General features: G+C 46.9%; 1 protein-coding gene and 1 long non-coding RNA gene across 2 annotated transcripts in view; one reads left to right on the top strand and one right to left on the bottom strand.

The window, feature by feature from the left end:
* Positions 1 to 3,524: 3,524 nt before the first annotated feature.
* MCFD2 (multiple coagulation factor deficiency 2, ER cargo receptor complex subunit) lies at positions 3,525 to 13,345 on the bottom strand. Its single transcript, XM_067007646.1, has 4 exons — positions 13,226 to 13,345; positions 7,341 to 7,501; positions 6,385 to 6,544; positions 3,525 to 5,018 (listed from the first exon to the last, which is right to left on the bottom strand). The coding sequence occupies exons 2-4, from the start codon at positions 7,487 to 7,489 to the stop codon at positions 4,890 to 4,892; spliced, it is 438 nt and encodes a 145-aa protein (XP_066863747.1). The 5' UTR covers positions 7,490 to 7,501; positions 13,226 to 13,345; the 3' UTR covers positions 3,525 to 4,889.
* A 79-nt stretch (positions 13,346 to 13,424) lies between these two features.
* Positions 13,425 to 20,562, top strand: part of LOC131765003 (uncharacterized) — a 30,289-nt gene continuing 23,151 nt past the window's right edge. Inside the window, exons 1-3 of the long non-coding RNA XR_009337988.2 lie at positions 13,425 to 13,866; positions 15,946 to 15,992; positions 17,562 to 17,725. This is a non-coding gene — a long non-coding RNA (uncharacterized lncRNA). The remainder of the gene's footprint in view (positions 13,867 to 15,945; positions 15,993 to 17,561; positions 17,726 to 20,562) is intronic.

Here is a 20,562-nt window from a genome sequence, read left to right as displayed (position 1 = left end):
GTAGTTGGATGCCAGAGTTCACGCTCTTAACGCCATGCCATAGGGCCTTCTAGGTCACCGTCAGGGCACAGGTGTGCTGCAACAGAGACAGGCTTTCTTCTCTGCTAGGCTTGAAGCCGAGGAGGCGGATGCCCTGGGGCTGCCGCGTGGGACCCGAAGGTGAAGCACACGCCGCAGGGGATGGAGCTGAAGATGGGAGGAGAACAGGTGCTGGTGGCCGGGGGAGCCCTGGGATTGGCCACATCTGAAGCCAGTTTAGTAATGTGACCAACACATCCTCACATTCCCCACATCTCTCACCCATTTTTTCCCCCTTATTCTAAATAGCTTGAGTTGGATTTTGGTTACTTCCTCCCTGTCATATTTTCTGTTTTCTCTTTCTAAGAACTCCTATTAATTGGGTGTTGGATTTCCCCAGTAAATCCTCTTATTTTCTGATCTTTTCTCTGCTATCACCCATCTATTTGTTTTCTTGTTCTACTTCCTGGGAAATTTCCTTGACCTTACCTTTTAACCCTTTTAATGGAAAACATGGTGGGGGTGGGGGGTGGGGCGTTTTTCACTTCTAGATGCCATAGTATCACGTTTTTCACTTCTAGATTCCGTAGTATCACGTTTTTCACTTCTAGATGCCATAGTATCACGTTTTCATTTCTAGATGCCGTAGTATCCCATTTTTCATTTCTAGATGCCGTAGTATCCCATTTTTCATTTCTAGATTGTTTTTCCAATTTTTCCTTGTTCATGGCATCCTAATTATGTTTCATGGATGTGGTCAAGTCTCACATCTCTGAGGACACCGATTATAATTTTTTTAATTGTCTGCTCATCCCTGCATCAATTCAGTTTCCCCAATGTTCCTTTTCTCAGTTTGTTTTGGTTACTGTCTCTCTCTGGTGTTGAAGGTTTCCCTGAACTGACTTATGACCTTAAGTAAACCATTCATATTTAAGTGTGACACTGACAAGCTGATTGGCAGCCGCAGGTATGTGGACGGGCTCCACTTGGTGGTTGTCTGCTGGGGGAGCAGGTGGCCAGCCTGATTTTTCATTAGGAACCCCGAAATGTTAGTAATTGAAGGTCTTGGTGGGGGGCAGCTCAGTTTCTCGAGAGAATGAACTTGTCATTCACAGGGAACACAAGCCTGTCTCCTGGCTGTCTGGAGCTATGTAATCATGTGCAGAAGTGCATTTCACTTCTGTTTTTATTTTAGTGTGGTCCCTCATCCCCACTCTTCTCCACTCGGCATTCCCAAGACGAGAGCGTCTCTGGCTCACCTCCTTCAGAGCCAGCCTGCAGTATTCTGGGGAGGCCAAATGGGGGATGCCCAGATGAGACAGACTGGGCCTGGCTGGGTCTATCACCTCTTCTCACAGGGATGGAATAATTCCTGCCTGTGGCTCCCACTTCATGTCTCCCTCCCATGGTACCTCGTTCCTCTAGCCCTTGAACCTTTCTAGAATTCTAGGGGACAAAGAAGCTGCTTCCTTCAGTGCCACCCCCATTCCTCTCCTGTCAGTCTACCTACCTACCACTCTCCACCTGCTTTCCACCCTCACATCTGGCAAACCCAGGTCACTGAAGATGGAATTTGGTTTTTTGTTCTTATTCTTGATTTGGGACAAAGTACTTGAGATGGAGATATAGATGCCTTTATTCTATCATCTTGTAGTTGCCATTTATTTTAAAAATGCTTCTCTAGTGCTTTCTTAAAACTACACAACTCCAAAACTCTCTTGGGGAACCGCAGGTGAAAAAGCAAGTTTGGAAGCAGCTGTCCTCTGGTGATCTCTATCCCCACAGCCCTGCACACTTGCTGGTGCCTCTCTTCTCTTTTCCAGATCTTTCTAAGGAGGGAGGCATAGCTAATGGCTTGGTGCCTTCTGTGTGCCGACTAAGGAACTGTGGGAGGTGGTCAGTTCTCCCCTTTCTCAGGGAGATTAACTGAGGCCCAGTGAAATCAACTCAGGAGGTCAGGTGAGAAGAAAACTCCTTTGGTCTGATTTCTATTTCAACACTTTTGTGTCTTTCACCATTGCATTTAATAGACCCTTCATTTCTTCTCTTCTGAGAATCCATTCACTCACTCACTCACTCACTCATTCATTCAGCACTTAGATTGAGGAATATAAGAAGCAGAGAAGAGGGAGTTCCCTGGTGGCCTAGTGGTTAGAATTTGGCGCTTTCACTGCCATGGCCCAGGTTCAATTGCAGTCAGGGAACTGAGATCCCACAAGCTGCGCAGTACAGCCAAAAAATAAAAATTAAAAAAAATTTTTAATTCAGATTTTAAAAAAGACAAGCAGAGAAGACCCTTTGATGCCAGCCCCTAGGGGTCTTACACTTCTGTCCAGCCCCTCCAGCTCCCACTCTCCAGTGAGAAGGGGCCCTGACTCTTCAGCCAGGCTGAGGAACAAGGGACTGACCGTGTTTAGAGCCTATTCTGTGCCAGCCACTTACTTGATGTCTTATACATTTTCTCTCACTTTGTTAATACTCTTAACCACTCTGAGGGGGTAAGCTTCATTATAGTTTTAGATGAGAAACTGCAGTGGAGAGAACTTCAGAGCATAGCTCTGCCTGAGTCCAAGGCTTGTGCGGTTATGAGGCGGCCTCTCTCAAGTATACTTATCTTCATTTTAGAGGTAAAGAAACTAAGGTGCAGAGATATTTCTTATACATTCTGAGAAATCCTTGAGGTGAACCATGAGAAGGCCAATGCCTCACAAAAGGGAGAGGAGATAAAGGCAATATGAGAGGGAAGGGTAGACCATGCTCTGCCCCTGATGGTGCAGGACCCTCTCCCACAGGGAAATTTCCTAAGAGGAAAAGTAGGTTAACAGGACCGCAGAGGCCAGCATGGAATAATTTCAAATAGCAGCCAGCTGTGGAGGAGGAAAGAGGTGTCTGGTCTGGGTGACTCTACCTTGTAAGAATCGGCTTCTTGCTCCCCAGCTGCCTCACTCCCTAGCTGCCAACAGTGTGAGGTCCTTTCAGCCGCGAGCCCGCTCACTAGATCCATCCAGAAGGGCAGCTCTGGATGAAGAAGGGGTTTCAGGCAGGGGGTGGGGCTGCGGGGGGAGGCATTGGTAACTTCTTCCCTTGCTCACTTTTCAATTGGCAGAACAAAGTGTCATTTCCAAAAAGCCAGGGAAGACTGTGCTGTTTGCTTGGGCCAGGGAGGCTTTCAATACACTATCTAATTAAATTTTCTGGCAAAGAAAAACCAGTCACCAGACTCAAGGAGAAAACCTTGTATTTTCCTAAGCTAGAGAATGCGGTCATAATCTGAACTTGGCCAGAGAAGGAAGGTCCAGAAAAGTGATTTCATTCAGAGGAAAAAATGCCTAAAAGGGGAAACTGACTGTGAATCCTGGGAATCTACCCCTGCAGAAAGGAACAGGGTAGCGCCGGGGTGGGCCCCAGCACCTAGGATGGAGAAGGCACGTGTAAACGTCTGCATTAAACCAACCGCCCCTTCGTGTGGTAGGAGAAGCAGCCTATGTGGACAAAATCAACTGCTCTTTTGTTTCATCAGTTTTATTGGTCATATATCCAGAATTCATTATATAAATCTTTCAAAATCTTAGATATTGCAAGAATAGTTTACAATTCAGCTCTGATTGCACAAATACTTGACACGAAACCATTTTTACAAATACTTATTTTTCTTATAAGAATACTTTGGTACAGAAAATAAGTCTCTATATATCTTACAGCAAATTTTATGCAGTTTTCCCATTCAACCATCATTTCGGGTTTCCTACCACGGCACATGCGTCACATCCCATAAACCAAATTATAATCTGCTGCCGCTGCTTGTTTTCAATTACTATTGAAATTCACAATGTTAAGAGTTTTTCGGCTTCTTTTTCTAATCTTTCCTGATCTGAAAGAATTTACATATTCAGGCTAGAAGAGGTAATTTAAACAACATTCCTTCTAAATCTAACTTGCATTGGGTTAATCACTGTGCTTGGTGAAGAATCTTTACACTTCTCACTTACGCTAGACCAGCTAGTAGTTCACCCCTGCTGTACCAAGCAGAAGGGATAAAGTCCTTATACTCCTAAGAGCTTCTAAACTGCAAAACAAAACCCTAGAAACAAGAGTTAAGTACAAATATTTAGAAAGCTGTAACATTTGCTAATGATGAGAAGTAGAGAACACTTTTAGACTCAAGGTCTCTCCTAGGTTGAAGTAGACATAAAAGAAAGCGTAAGGATGTGGCAGTAGTTTTATAAAATATTGAAAAACTGAAAAAGGTGAATCACTTAGGTCAGTGGTGTGTTGTTTCCAAAATGCCAGGAGATACAGAATCTTAGACTCTGTGGCTAGCTGAACTATTTGACATTCTTCGAAATAGATGCTGTGGCTTTGAAATAGCCTAATAAATACTCCCTTGGCCAGAACAAGTAATCATTTAGGCCAGGGGAACTTTACAGAATACTGACCACATTTCCTGAAGACAGGACCCACCAGGGGAAACATGTGGCATTCATTCCATTCCTTCAGTTGCTGAAAAGTGTGTCCAGTTAGCAAGAGCTTGTCTTACTCTTCAGGTAGCATGAATTAAAACCAAGAGCCTGGCAGCATTCTCCAGTCTAGTTCCTGAGTGCTCAGCTCCAATTATCCAATATTCTTAAAAAAGGATTCTTTAATCAAGCCCTTGTCCAATAAGAGATTTAATAGTACTTGGGGACTACAGTATGTCCCATTTCTCTGCTTTTTGATTTCTCTTTCTCACCCCAGTGTAACAAGCTGCTACAGGTTTGTACCAAAATACCGTAGCAGGATTTTGGAAATGAGTTATTTTGTATTACCGAAAGTGTTTGATCACATTATAATGGTTCACATTTGCATCTAACTGGGAGGTGGCCACATTGTGTCTACTGTAGTGATTTTGCGAACTCGGCATAGTCAATGTATCCGTCATTGTTCTTGTCATCGTCTCTCAAAACACCATCTATTAAGTTGATCAGTTCATCTTCGTTCATTGGTGTCTGTTCATTCCCTTCCTACAAGGTACAAATTAGACAAGGATGAGCTGCATCTTTTACTGGAAGCGCTTGGTTAATGTCCAAAATAAAATGTCAATAAACTCCTTCAGATGTAGTACTTCTACTTCCAGGAATCCACAAACCACACATCAGATCCAGAGTCAATTCATAATAATCCAATTTAGAAATGATTTTTGGCAGTTAAAAGGACGATACAATCAAAGTAAGCCCTTGCTTATTTGTTTTAAAGATTACTTTTCATTCTTTTCTCATTACAAAAGTCATACGTGTTCATTGTAGAAAGCTGGGTCCACACAGAATTCTGAGCTTCAGAGATTCCAGGACCCGCAGCCCCATCCTAGAGAAAAGCTCACCGCCCAGGCCCTCCTGAGGGTCAGCTCTGCTACAGTGGAAACAGTTCATGCTAGACAACATCTCGGGGTCAGAGCAAGAGGAAGGAGGCGCTGCCGACCAGTAGAGACCCCATCACGATCTTTGAGGTGAAGGCACTTCTGCTCACCGTGCTGAGCGCTGAGCTACTGCTGTTCACGTCCTCGGCTGATTTTTCCCCTGCCTCCTCTCCCACGTCCCCCTTCCCTCTCCTGCCACCACCAGCATCCTCGCCTGCCAGGGCTGCTGGACCCCAGTCCCTCTGCCTGGTGTCCGCCCGTATGCCTCCCACAGCAGACCCTGCGCTCGTCATGCCAGCCTCCTGTGCGAGCCCTTAGCGCTCCCCGCAGCCTTCAAGGCAAACCCCGCCTGGCTCAGCTCGCAGCCGTGCGAGTACACGCCCTCCCCAACTTTGCCTCTCCTGCTCTCTGGAGATTACAGTGTGGCACAGTGGGACAGACATTAGATCTGGGGACATAAGATCTGAACTTCAGCTTCCTTACCTCTCAAACTGGGGGCAATAACAAGGCCTGCGCCTTCCTGCTCCCAGGCTACTGCAGTGATCAAATGAGATCGCTAACCTGCCGGAAAGTGCTTTGTAAACTACGAGCACCGTGTACCGTATCACCCAAACCCTCAATCATCACCAAATCCCTTGAGCCCTTGGTCCCCTCATTCGACATTCTTCCCAAATGAGATAACTTCTCCCCTGTTCTGCATTTGGAATGTGGTCTGTCTTTTAGCTGGTTCTCAGACGCTGGAGTGCGGCAGAAATGGCAGCGGCACTTGCTAAAGATAAAAGGAAAGCTCTGGGGCTTCTGCCTCAGCCTGTCACCCTGTATGAGAAGGACCGCTGAACAGGAAAAGAGGCAGAACAGAGGGTGAGCAGAAAAAGGAGAAGCACAAGGACGGGGTAGGTCGTCAAGTTCGGGGACTGAGTTACCAGAGGGAGGCCTTTCCGAGATGCTGTCTACTGAGCCATTGCCTGACCTACCTCCTTATGGACATGAGTGATGGCTGTGGAGAGTTCTAGGCCGTCAAGCAAATTATTGCCGTCATAATCATGCATTTTGAAATAATGGAGCTGCAGTTCTTGTGGGGACATCTCTGCCTCTGGTTTGTTGACGACACCTTCTAGATGCTCCATGATATGCCTAAAGACCAACAGTGAGACTCAGACCACTTGGTGGCGATGCTGGGATCCTACCAAAATCTTAAGGACTCTGAAACGTTCAAGAAGATCTTAAAGTTCATCCATCCCAGAAAAACAAACATCAACAGTGGCAGACCACACTCAAGGAAGACAGATACAGGCAAGGCCCCGAAAGGAGCAGGGGAAAAATAAAATCAAATAGTTCATCCGTTATGCTGGCAAGATTATGGGTGTTTTTTCTTTTTATTATTAGAATACTGTTATAGTATTTTGGGGAGCTATTAATTTTTTTTTTTTTCTTAAACCAGTTTAAGGATAACAGAGCATAATGTGTGAGGCTAACTGGCCCAGGGCAAAAGTGGCAACAAATGATTCAATGTTTGAACATGCCAATACAAAAGAAAAAGGCCTTGTCAGAAGCAAGAAACCTTAGCTCTATTTTGGACTCTGCAACTACTACTCTGTGTGTGTGAGAGTGTGTGTGTGTGTGTGTGTGTGTGTGTGTGTGTGTGTGTGTGTGTGTGTGTCTGTCTGTCTGTGGTGAAAGAGAGAGACAATGAATTCAGGCAAGTCATTTATCCCTTTTGGGTCTCAAGATCCTCCATCTGTGATATGATGGTGAAAAAAGAATACCTGATTTACAGGTGGCTATAAGGAATAAATACCATCCTTGGAAAATGTTAAGGCGTCGTACAAATAGTAGAAGGAAAGTTGGACAGCGCGTGCCTTTGCAGCTGGCTGCAGCTGCAGATGGGGAGGCCCCTGGACCACGACCACAGCCCCAGCTGAATACGTACTCTTGGTCATGCACTGTGCTCTTATCCAGGCCCACGCTGCCGGGATGGGAGAAGCTGGCCCCAGGCTCCTCGGCCCTGGCACCCAGGGCACAAAAGGCCCAGAGCAGGGCGCACAGGAAGGGGGTTCTGAGCAGCTGCAGAGATCTCATGGTCACCGGTACCTGGGAGGTGGGGAACACAGAAGATGAAGGTGAGAACACCAGAACTGAGGTTCTTTCAAGACTTGACACAGTGCACTCCTGGGAACCTGGGTGAAGAAGCAGGGCTGGGAAAGAGGAGGACTGGGCCCAGGCCAGCTCTGACACCAGACTGCAGGATGACCTTGCGTTCTCCAGGTACCCATAACTCAAACGGGAAGGCAGGTCCACGACATTTCCTGAAGCCCCTTTGGAATGCCAAGCAACTTGATGAGAGCTTATAGGGATTTGGAGAGTATTCCTGCCTACAAGCAGCTTACAGTCTGGTGAGAGAAATACTTCCTACTGAGAGCACGAATCAAGGCACAAAGTGAGGTGTACTAAAGAAAGATTAAATCCTCTGAGAGTTCAGAGGAAGAAGTTTCCTTTGGGCAAGGGAAAGCCAGAGAAGGTTAACAGACATGGGGTTACTTCAGCAGGGCCCGGATGGATGGGCACATAGTGGATGTGCAGGGACTGAAGGACGAAGGGAAGGTGTGAGCAGAGGGGCAGGTGCAGACAAGTGGGAGAGAAACTCCAAGTGGTTTAGTCAGGCTGGAGCTTATAGGGTATGAAGTAGACGGAATGGTGGACAACAGGCCGCAGAGGTTGACCAGGCTGTGCTGGATGTGGTTTTGCCAGCGAGGCCAAGGGGGCTGAAGTTTCCTGGGGATAAATGGGAGCCACTGAGGGTTCATGAATGGAAGACGAGATCAGAGCTTGGTTTCACAGTGGCTCAGCTGGCAGCACAGCAGGGAAGGTATCAGGTGGAGTGAGTCCAGAGACGGGGGTTGAGGGAAGTGAAGCAACGGGGCGGGTCAGATCAAGGCCCGCAGTGGTGGACACAGAAAAGAGGACATTAACCCTTGCCTTGTCCACCTCCCAGGGCTGTGACGGAGGCAAGTAACTGAACCAGGTGAAAGAGCACTGGAGAGGAGAGTCCCATAGGAATTAGGTTCCATCAAGTACTTCTGGGGTTTGGCTAGACTTGGAATCGTGGTCAACAAGAAGACACAACTGGCTACACAGCAAGCTCCCCGAGGACAGGAGTGCTTTGTTCCCATCCGCATCCCCACCAAGGCTCAGGCCTTTACTAACTGCTGTTAAACAGAAAGTCCTGGTCTTTCCAGGGGCTTACAGACTGACCTCAGAAAGGAAGGTGAAGGACAGCCAGGAGACCTCCATACAACACAAAGGAAACACCTGACTCACACATTCAATTCCCTGGATAATAAGAGCCAGTGATTTCTAAGGGGCCAGCTGCAGCCAAAAAACCTAGAGCAGCGAAGAGAAAGCATAAGGTACTAGTCAGACCCTCGCACGTGCCACAGAGAGCTCAGGTCCGAAGCCGCCGCCATCTCCACTGAGGTGTTACAGCCCCTCTCACCCACCCTGAAAGGCTCTGTAGGGTAGGACCCTGGGAGAATGCCATCCCCACAGTGTTTAAGAAAATTTCCCAAGACCACTTTGCTGGATATCAGCAGTATCCTCCCTAAGGAGACGATGGTCATTGGGATGTATAACTTCTAGGGTGTAAAAAGAAGCATCTAGTCTCACAACTGAACAGGGACATCACAATGCAATCATCATAATTCATAACAGAAACAGAAAAAGATGTTCAATTTATATCAAGAGAAAAAGAGCAGGCTACAAAAGTCTGTAACGAATAATTCATTTTGGGGGAATTCCCTGGCAGTCCAGTGGTTAGGACTCTGCTTTCACGGCTGTGGGCCTGATTTAACCCCCCGTTGGGGAACTACGATCCCACAAGCCACGTGGTACAGTCAAAAAAGAAAAGAAGAAGAATTCATTTTTGTAAAAACCAAAACAATGTATGTATATTTCTCATACACAGAACAATGACTAAAAACTATTAACAGAGATTATTTTCTGAATTATGAGATTAGGAGTGATTTTTTTTTTCCCATGCCATGTGGGATCTTAGTTCCCCAACCAGGGATCTAACCCACACCCCCTGCAGTGGAAGCTTGGAGTCTTAACCACTGGACCACAGGGGAAGTCCCTGGGAGTGATTTTGATTTTTCTTCTCTTTACTTTTCTATTGCTTCTAAAATTTCTACTATAAACATGTTCTGTCTTTACAAATATGTATTTAATGCAATTCACCCCATAATTTTGTTCCAGACTATATGGATGGAATAAAAAGGGGGATTCCAGTTAAGTCTCATCTCTACAAAATAATTCAGGAACAGCCAGAAACTACATCCCAATCTTACCAAATAAAAGTGTCCAGACCCTGATGAGGCCACTGCCACTGTACCTGGTACCAAAAAACAAGGTCTCAAGTTACTCTCAGCAGAGACTGCCCCAACTAGAGCAGAACAACTTGTTCTGACCACACACCATAGAGTTCTGGGACAAGAGGGAGAAGCCAGTTCCTCCCAAGTCTTTCAGATTCATATGCATTACATGTCTCTTTCTACAGCAAGCCTTCTTCAATTTCAAGTCTGGCTTAGGCATTCTTCCCATATGCTCCTAAGTGATTCCCTTCAGAAGGGTCCTGTCCATCGCTGACAACAGCTGTGCACATGACCTTGAACATGCCTGATTACCTCTCAGTACCACCTGCGGAACTGGGCTCTGTGAGGCTGGGGACTGCATCCACATCCCCAGCACTGGGCACAGTGCCTGCACAGAGGCTGGTGATTCTCAGCCTGTGTGCCATGGTCCTCGGGAGCTGGGGGGATTACCACCTTCATAGATAACGCTGCCAAGTTTTGATGTCAATGTAACTGAGGATGAAACTTTGTTTTGGAGATATCTATCAGATAGAAAAGCTGAGTGGTCATCGGACTCATGGCACCATTTCCTATAACTATGTGGTTGGATACTTAGTATATCAGATAGGGGTGGGGTAGGTGGGGGAGAGGTTCTATTCAAATAACACCAAAAAGCAACCAAGTGCTTGAGTCCAAATTATCCCCTCTTCATAGGAGACAGGATAAAGGTCAAGAACCATACATTTTGGACTTAACCCATTTTGGTCTGTTGTGGCAGGTTTCTAACCATTAGACCACAACAAAAGTCAAATCTACAAACACAGAAGAGAAACTCCCCCCTACAAGTGCTACAAGGAGCACAGGGAATCTGACTGCCACTTAACAAGTTAAACTACTCATATTGAAAAGGAAATATTAGCAAGTCCTTTCCACCGAAAGAACAAGTTGCATCATCCACACTCCAACGACTTAGCTCAAGGCCATAAGCAAAGAGCTTGGCAGATAAGCCTCAGGAGCTCCTGGGCTCACTGGCCTCTGAGAAATTAAAGGCTAGGCTGGAGAAAAATCCAGAGGAGAGATTTCTGAGAGAGTGGAACACAATCACTGAGACACCCTTCACAAGGAGAAGCGTCATTCCTGGGAGGAAGCGCTAGGCCACTGCTGGTAGGGAGCTCCCGCAGTGCCCTGACTGTAACAGGCCTTCCCTCATAGCTCCAGCAGCCTCTTCCAGTCCCACAGCATTTGTTCCCACTGTTTCCACCTGTCCGTCCTCCCTGTTCCTTCCAGGCCCAATTCAAATGTCACCTCTGTGCTCTCCCAGCCAAGACCAACTGTTCCCTCCTCTGACCTCAGTCTGCAGTCTCTCACACTCATCTGGCCTTAATATATGGTCACGTATTGTGCTCCGTTTGTTTTTCTCTTTTCTCTCCCTCTCTGAGGACAGGGAACCTATTTTCTCTGTCTCTCCTTTACCCTAGTGAATTTATTACAAAGTGCTGAGCTGACCTGGCCTAGCACACCTTCACTCTGAATCAGGGCAGTGGATCCTGCAACCTAGCTTTGTTGTTCCCTATCACAGAGGATCTGACTACACTACACAAACAAACAAACAAACAAAACTTCCCTTTGGAGCCGTCCCACCAGTGGTTTGGCCAGGCCCACGCTCATTGTGTCTTACCAACACCTAAGAGTTTGCAGCGAGCCTTCCTCCCATAAAAACCACAGCAGCTGTTAGCCACTTTTCTCTCATGCTGGGGCCCTCAGCTGAGAATCAACCTCAAAGCAGCCACACATCCTGTAGCCAGAGGCGATGCCAAAGAAAAACCCGACTGGCATTTCCCCATTTAAAACTACCATGGTCCTGGACTGAAAGCAAGAAAAGAACCAGGTTCCTAGGCAAAGAAACCTCTACATGGGTTGGGGATTGAGAACTGGTTCTGAAAAAGCAGGCATTTTTTTTTTTTTTTTTTTTTTTTTTTTTTTTTTTTTTTGCCGTATGCGGGCCTCTCACTGCCGTGGCCTCTCCCATTGCGGAGCACAGGCTCCGGACGCGCAGGCCCAGCGGCCATGGCTCACGGGCTCAGTCGCTCCGCGGCATGTGGGATCCCCCCGGACCAGGGCACGAACCCGCGTCCCCCGCATCGGCAGGCGGACTCTCAACCGCTGCGCCACCAGGGAAGCCCAGCAGGCATTTTTGATCTTGATCTCTTTGTTCATTTGGGGAGCCCAGGGAGCTGCCATGCTTCCTTTATGCATTTAACTAACACTCTTCACTAACAGCTTGGTGCTGCACAAGGTTCTAATGATAGGGCTGTGAACCAGACAGGCTCCTGTCACACGGATTACAGCCTGCTGGAAAAGAAACACCAGTTAATGCGACAGCCCTGGGGTACCACAGAAGCCCCAACCCACACCTGGGTTAATGCATGAAGGATGATTTTTTTTCAAGGTGCTAAAGGATAGCACCTCAGGTAGAGGGAACATAATGTAACAAACACCTAAGCCTAGAAGGCACTTGATCCAATCTGGGAAATAAAAAGCGTTCAATATGGTTGAAGACACAGTATAGTGGAGATGGATGAATTAAAGTAAAAAGAGGACAGGTCACGAAGGGCCTTGTAAGCCCTGTTCAAGAGGTTATAAGAGCAATGGGAATCCACGGAAGGGTGATAAGGGAATGGGGAGAGGGGTCTGGTGACGTGATCAGATTTGTTTTAAGACCGTCACTCTGGCTTTCCACTACATAACAAACTACAGAGGATGGAGAAGGGATACAGGGAACCAGTAAGGAGGCTACTGAGTAGTCCAGGGGAAAGATGAAGGTAGCCTGAACTAGTTAGAGCAGAGGAACTGGGCGTGGAGAAGTGGGTGTATCCCAGAGAGATTTGTGATGGATTCGATGTGGGTGGGTAAAGAGTGTAGGAGGTGAGAATGACGCCCAGGTTTCTGCTTGGGCAACTGGGTGGATGGCGGGTGCCATGCCCAGACAGGGAATACTAGAGGGGAATACAAGCTTCCCCCGCCTCCCCACTCCCCTGGCACGGCCTGGCCAAGTTCGCCCGCCCGACAGGACCTGTTTATTGTCTCCCCCAGAGGGAGATGGGGTACAGGAGCAGATGCAGAGCTACGACTCAGGCCCACGCGCAGGTCCACGGCAGGTCCTCCAAGAGGGCAGAAATCGGCCCTAATCAGGCCCATCAGGCTTTAAAGTCTCTACGGGCATCTGCCCCGGGGGAGGGGCTCTGCTCCTAGTCGGCTAGCTTCCCGGGCCGACTCGGGCTCCGATACCCTCACCCAGGCCGCTCCTGCCTCCCAACCTGAGCCAGAAGCCCCGAGCCCCCCGAAGGAACGCCGGGATTCCGCCCCGCTGCGGACCCCTGAATGCCGTCCCACGGACTTCCTCCTCCAAGGTCGGGTCACAGGCCTCACAGGCCGCAGCCGGATTGCGGCTGCTCCCTGGTTCACTCACCCTCGCAGCCAGCAGCTGCCAAACAGCTTTCACCGTACCCGAAGCCCTACGGCGTGAGCCTCGCCAGCACCCGTCCTCAGAACGCTTTTTCTCGGCCCCGCCCCATCCCCCCGTCCCCGCTGTGCGCACGCGCGCCCCTTCCGCCCGCCCATTGGCGCGGGCCCCGCCCCTGCCCGGCGCCTGGCAGTGTGGGCCGCTGGGGTGATTCCTTGTGTAACGGGCTGAGGCCCAGTAAGGGCTGGGCGGAGGCATTTCTTCGGCCTACCTTCCCGAGGGCGACAGTCGGTTGGGCCACCTGAACCCCCAGAGTCCCCGCAGGTTGCTAGGCAACCCTGGAAGCCCCCAGGGACGTAGTAGGGCGAGGACCTAAGGTGGCGAAAGTGGATGCAGCGGGTGTCAAAACTGGCTTTCAGCTCCAACTCCACTTCCACCTCCACATTTACAGGTTTCTGGGTTCCTCTGACTGCAAGTTGGGAAGAAAGATAATAGCGTAAAGAAAAAAAATGTTGCGTGCCATTCCCGTTCTACAGGGATCAAGCCATTAGCCACTGCAGTTGACCACCAACAGTGTGCCGCGAGAGGAATTCAGGATGGAGGAAAACAGGAAACTCTGTACTTCGGATATACAGATCCTTAGATAGGTAAGATGCATCTCTAAGGAAAAATTCCAAATAACCCCAGGAAATATGGAACTGCTGGGGGCTCAGCCAGGGACTGAAGAAGATGCAGGGACTTGGTTGAGAGGACCGTGCTGGGTGTCTGGGAACTGGGAGAACAAGGCACCCGAGCTTCCTATCTTTTTATGTGTTGGCAGGATGAAGAAATAAACATGGATGGTGAAAACACGGTCTGGGATCAAGAACCACTTAATAGCTTAATAGCCCAGAGAAGGCACTGTTTTTCCATTGAAGTTCAGAAATCTTTATTTCCTCCCTTCCCTGACCACTGTGGCAAGAGAGCAGGGGCTTTGTAGGATAGAAGAAACCCTATTAATTCCAGGCTCCTTCCCCTTTCCTTACCCTGAAGTTTGAGTTAGTTAGATCTAGTTCATTTTTCAGCCCTCTCTCTGCCATCCAACCATTCTTCCATTTGCTCATTAATTCAGTAGCATTTCTTGAGTACCTCCTAGGTACTAGGCACTGTGCTAGGAGTTACCAGAGAAACAAATACAAACAAGATATGGTCTCTTCCTTCAACAAGCTCAGTGTCTGATGGATAAAGCATTCTCATTCTATTTAACCAACGCTTACACTTTTTCTATAGATCTTATCCCATGTCCTCTCTCTCTCGAATCACCAATTACTCCCCCTCTAATAGCCCATCTCCACGATCATATCTTGCTCTAGTTTCTTCCCCACTACACTGCTGAAACTACAATCTCCATGCAAATTCAGTGGTGCTTCTCCCTCTCAGTACTATTCCTCACAGTCAGCCATCCCCACTTTGAAACACCTTCTTCTCTTGTTTCTGATGCCATGTACTCTTGGTCCTCCTCCTACTTCATTGACTATTCTTTCTTGGGTTCTTTTCACTGACCTCATCTTCTGCTCAACCTGCAAATATCAAAGTGCTTAGTGTTCTATCCTTAGTCCCCTTCTTTGTCTCCCTACGCACTCTCCTTCTGTGATTTCATCTAGTCGTATGGTTTTAGCTGCCATTTGCAAGCAGATGACTCCAAAAGGTAGATCTCTAACAATGACCTCTGCCTGTAAGTCCTGACTCCTCTAAACAACTGCTTACTTGACATCTCCACACGAGTATCTAACTGGCATCACAAACTTAACTTGGCCCACCAAAATATTAATTTTCACCCCCAGACATGTACCTCTGTTTTTCCCATTTTAGTGAATATCACTGCCATCCATTTAGTTGTTCAAGCCAAATTCGAGCAGCTATCCTTTTTGCTCCTTCAACTTTATTGAGGTATAATTGACATCCAGGAAACTATCATCTGCTACCTACCTTCATTCTTGCCCCATTTTAGTCCGTGAGTCAATTGTTTAAGCCATTTATAGGTGAGCGTTCTATAACTTGTAGCTGAACCCATTCCTAACAGGCAAATAACTTGGTACCAGAAGTAGGACACAAAAAAAACAGATACTAAAACGTAAAATTGGCTAACAGAAGATTAAGGTAGCCAGTGGTAAAGACTATTCCAAAAGGAAAGTTGGTGACCTACATGTTAAGCAGTAGTTAAACTGTTGAACTGCTGTCACTTGCTGGACCTTGGGAAAAACCCACATTTCAACCAAAGTTGTATTGCAGGAGAAATCTCAGGAACAATACAGAACATTCGTGACTGTCGGCTTTTTTTTTTTCCTTTTTTCAGTAGCTTTCAGCAAAGTCCTTCAAGAGAGTGGCAAATCCAGATTAGAGATAACTGATTGGAAAGCAGAGATTAAAGAAAATAAGGCCTTGGTGGGAAAGGAACATCTTACCTGCAGTTTACAACCTAAATTAGCTGAATCCCACAATTTGGAAAATTGCTGGGTTGAAATAAACAATTTTCTTTAAATACCCAAGCTGAAGCCAGCACAAATGGAGACAGGGAAGAGGCAGCTTTATCAGGAGAGAAGATGGAGGCCCAAGGTAGCAAGGATGGACTATAGGTGGCTTCTCTACCTGCTTTGTTTTGAATTGTCTCCACTGCAATTAAGCACACAGATACCAGCCCCTAGAAGACTTAAGTATTCTAATAGTTGGTTTTGCTTGTTTTGCAGAAAGAAACGTTTGAAGTATACACAGAAACTAATAAAAGAGAACAGAGGTGAGAATAAGACCTCATTTTATATCTTTTTGTTTGGCTTTAATTTTTTAAAAAATCAAGTAAATATATTAATTATTTGGGGGGAAAATATAATCTTTCATTAGAAAACCATTTAAAGACACCCTAGATAAGTTATTTGATTGTGATTACTCATGTATGGAATTGACCAGAAGCCTAACGAATGATTGAGGGAATCATGTGTCCCTAAAATCTCAAGCCTGGTCAACATTGGTCTGTTCCTGTTTAAACAAGGGAAGGGCTGCCAGATTTCCCAACAAGAACTTAATACACTGCCACTGACTGGGGGATACTACGTATTCTCCATTCTTTTTTTCTGAAAGGAAGCATTTCTTATTTTTTCACATTGTGCATTGAATGTGTTTCCCTGTATTTTTTGTTTGGTTTTGGTTTTGATATTTTATTGATGCACGGTTGTTTAGAAAAAACACACTTCTGTTTCCCTTTACTCACACACACAATACTTCTTTTTTTTTTTTTTTTTTTTTTTTTACAGTACGCAGGCCTCCCACTGCTGTGGCCTCTCCCATAGCGGAGCGCAGGTTCAGTGGCCACGGCTCACGGGCCCAGCCGCTCCGCGGCATGTGGGATCTTTCCGGACTGGGGCACGAACCCGTGTCCCCTGCTTCGGCAGGCAGACTCTCAACCACTGCACCACCAGGGAAGCCCCACACAATACTTCTGACAGCAGATGTGTGGTTTTTCTCCACACCAAGCAATTCTTTACAACACCAGCTGAGTGTCCTACAATGCAATTCAATTCTGACACTAACTGAAGTTAGTACAGTCCCCACAGGTAAAGGGCTCAGCCACATAAGACTGCTGCCCACTTCAGATGCCAAGCACAATTAGTAGGTCCCCAGGTTACCCATGATTTCTGTCTGACTTTACAAATTGAAGGCTCCCATGACTCCCTCCTGGAATTTGATCACTTGCTAGAACAGCTCACAGAACTCAGGGGAACACTTACTTACATTTACCAGTTTATTATATAATACAGGATATCATAACGGGTACAGATGAACAGTCAGATGAAGAAATACATAGGGTGAGGTCTGGAAGGGTCCCAAGCACAGGAGCCTCTGTCCCTTTGGAGCTGGGGTGCCCCATCCTGCAGACACGTGGATGTGTTCCACCAACCCAGAAGCTCTCCAAACCCTGTACTATTGGGATTTTTATGGAGGCTTCCTCACATAGGCATAATTGATCATTAACTCAATCTCCAGTCCCTCTCCCCTTCTTGGAGGATAGTGGGTGGAGCTAAAAGCTCAAAGTGTCTAATCATGATTTGGTCTTTCTGGTGATCAGACCCATCCTGAAGCCATCCAGGGGCCCACCAGGGGTCACCATATTAGAACAAAGGACACTCCTATCACCAAGGAAATTCCAAAGGATTTAAAAACTGTCAGGAACCAGGGTCAAAGGCCAAATATTAGGACAAAAGATGCTCCTAGTGTTCTTATCACTTATAAAATTACAAGGGTTTTAGAAGCTCTGTGCCAGGAGCCAGGGGCATATATGTAAATATATGGTTTTTTTCTATTATTTCAGAATAGTATACACAAAAGTACCCATACGGAAAAGCATACAGCTCAATAAATTTTTGGAAATTGAACACCCCCATATAACCAGCACCCAGATCAAGAAACAGAATATTACCAACACCCTAGGAGACCCGCTTGTGCTCCCTTCAAGCACCACCCTCTTCCTAAACGGTAATTGCTATCCTGACTTCTAATACCAGAGAGCAGTTTCACCTGTTTCTGTACTTTCTATAAATGGAATCACACAGTACATACTCTTTTATTTATGGCTTCTTTTACTCAACATTATTTTGAGATTCATTCACAGTGTGTAGATTTAGAGCATTCATTCTCATCTCTGTATGCTATTCTCTTTTCCCTTCTACTGTCAGTGGATATCTGGGTGGTTTCCAATTTTAGGTTGTTATAAATTATGCTACTTCAACATTGTAGAACATGTCTTTTCTTACACATCTGTTCAGGTCTCTGTCAGGTATTAACCTAGGAGTAGAACTGCTGGCTCCTGGGAACGCAGGTGTTCAGCTATATAGATAGCGCCAAAAGGTTTTCCAAGTGGCTGTGTCAGTTTACACTCCAGCAAGAGTTCTATTGGTCTCCATTCTCTCCAACACTTGGTACATCCCATCTTTCTCATTTTAGCGGAAAATGAACTTGTCTTAGCTTAAATCATCCAACCATGAGAAGCCACATCTGGACCTGAAAGGGACCTGCATAGTATACAGAGTACCTGGACTCCCAGCTGTATGTAGGAGCTGGCTGGGACTTTAGGATTACCTCCTTTATGGAGTGAGCGCCCCGCATGTCAGATGTGTATGTGAGAAAGAGGGATGTGCATGGGTTTCAGGTAACCAAAGAGCTACACCGGGCCAACGCTGATGAGTTTGAGTCGGTGGTAGCCCAGTTTCCATTTTCACCACCCTTCTCTCTTGTCTGTCTCCACAATGAAGGCTAAAAAACGTTAAACACTCACTTCCCCATCTTTTCTGCAGCTAGATGGCTAGGTAACATAGTTCTGGGCATGAGACAGAAGGGGAACTTGGGAAATCTTGCTTTTCTGATAAAAGAGACAAGTGACGGGTGCAGACCTTTCCCCTTCCTCCAGCCCTAAATGGGGACATACCGTCTCAGCAGTCATCCTCAGTCATGGACGGAAGTGGGAGAGAATTTAGAAAGGCTGCCCTAGCACTGTGGGCCACTGAACCAGCACCAGCAGCTGCTTACTTCCAGATATCCTGTTATGTGCAGAGAACTCCTATTTGTTTAAGCCACTCAAAGACAGTTACTTGCAATCCAAAGCATTCTCAAGTGATACAGAGGTCAAGCAAGGTGTGGACTCAGATGTGAACTGGATTTATCAGTGTGAGGTCACTGGGGGCTCAGAGAGCAGTTTATGTGGAGTGCTGGGCAGCAGCCAACGTACAGTGGGTGGTGAGTGGCTGGTGGGTAAGACTGGGTACAGCAAGTATGGGCAAGCCTTTCATACTTGTGTGTGAGCGAAAGGAAAGTAGCTAGAGGGGGACACAGGATCCGGAAGTGTTGTCTTTAAGGTGGAGGGCCTTGTGCGTGTTTAAATCCTTTTGGGAAGGAGCCAGCAAAAATGAGACTGAAAAGAGCAGAATGGACAAAACTGAAAGAACAAGGTTATTGAGGAGGCAGAAGAGAATGGATACAAAGCCCAGATGGGTGTTAGCCTGAAATTTGGGAGGCATGGCTATTTTCTGGGAGTGCCGTGATTGGGTGAAGGGCAGGTAGATTGAGTGGGTCAAAGTTTGAAATCATCACTGTGTATCTGGGAAAGCAAGCTGCCTAAAGGAGATAGAAGACTTCCTGGCCTGAGTTGAAGGCCCAGTTGAAATTGGAGATTGTTCATTTAGAGTGGTACGGTCTGCATAATTATTTGATTATATACAATGGTTAATGTACATTTCATGAATTTTAATTTAAAAAGTTTTTGCATCTAAGTTACACATGGATGTGGCTAGAAAAAAGGAGAACAGAAAGTTGTCTAATAAAAAACCAAGTTCCTCTCTCTCAGTCACCAAATCTTCCCCATCTTGCTAGCTGCTGTTTATGACCACACTAGGGTTGAGTGGGGAGATGGACTGGAGAGTGGTAAAGGGGATAAGGAAGTTGTTACTTAACTGGTACAGTAAGTCAGCTCTGCTTTCCCCACTCCATCTGACTGATGTTTAATGCTGAGTGCCTTTGTGTGGCTCCCCTGCTGGACCCCTCGCTGCAGTCCCCCTGACATGGGTAGCACCTCTCTTTTAGAAGGCTTGTGGTCCTCTCTCAATATCTGGTTTTCCCTAGCAGTCCAACAGATACTCTTTTGGGCAGAATCCCTTTTAAAATGATCCCAAGGCTTCCCTGGTGGCGCAGTGGTTGAGAGTCCACCTGCCGAGGCAGGGGACACGGGTTCGTGCCCCGGTCCGGGAAGATCCCACGTGCCGCGGAGCGGCTGGGCCCGTGAGCCATGGCCGCTGAGCCTGCGCGTCCGGAGCCTGTGCTCTGCAACGGGAGAGGCCACAATGGTGAGAGGCCCGCGTACTGCAAAAAAAAAAAAAAAAAAATGATCCCAAGCTGGTTCAAGGGCTCATGACTTGGGTTAGGTTTGAGAGGAGACCAGGGTAGAGTCCCCACTTTCCCTTGGGTGTTTTCCAGGAGATGGCAAGCCCCGTGGAGCCCAGTATGGAACCTGAACAATGGAGAAGCAATTCTGAGAGTGATGTCTAAGAAGACGGGCCTGAGAGCATCCTCAAGCTCTCAAGCCCTCAAACCCCAGCATGGTTCAGCCAAAGGAGGCAAGACTTCCAAAGGCCTCCAAGAGGGCTAGGTGTGAGAGCAAAGCACACCAGATGAGACCTGGGATGAGGAAAATGCAAAGTAGATCCACCTGACAGAGAGAGGCCATGGCAGAACTTTGGACATTAGTGGCACATGCAGGAAGCACAGGGGTGTCCTGTCCTGGGCGTATTTGCCTCCAGAGCCATTCCTTACTCTTCCGCTCT

This window comes from Kogia breviceps, chromosome 11 (genome assembly GCF_026419965.1).
Source record: "Kogia breviceps isolate mKogBre1 chromosome 11, mKogBre1 haplotype 1, whole genome shotgun sequence".
NCBI classification, from domain to species: domain Eukaryota; kingdom Metazoa; phylum Chordata; class Mammalia; order Artiodactyla; family Physeteridae; genus Kogia; species Kogia breviceps.
This window is presented reverse-complemented; position numbering and strand designations above follow the sequence as displayed.

Bases quoted from the DNA above. Each gene is read 5' to 3' on its own strand.
- MCFD2 (XM_067007646.1), bottom strand. From the start codon at position 7,489: ATGAGATCTCTGCAGCTGCTCAGAACCCCCTTCCTGTGCGCCCTGCTC. The intron at 6,545-7,340 runs GTACGTATTCAG...GTTGGTCTTTAG, and splicing joins AGCACAGTGCATGACCAAGA to GCATATCATGGAGCATCTAG. The intron at 5,019-6,384 runs GTAGGTCAGGCA...TGTACCTTGTAG, and splicing joins TCACTCATGTCCATAAGGAG to GAAGGGAATGAACAGACACC.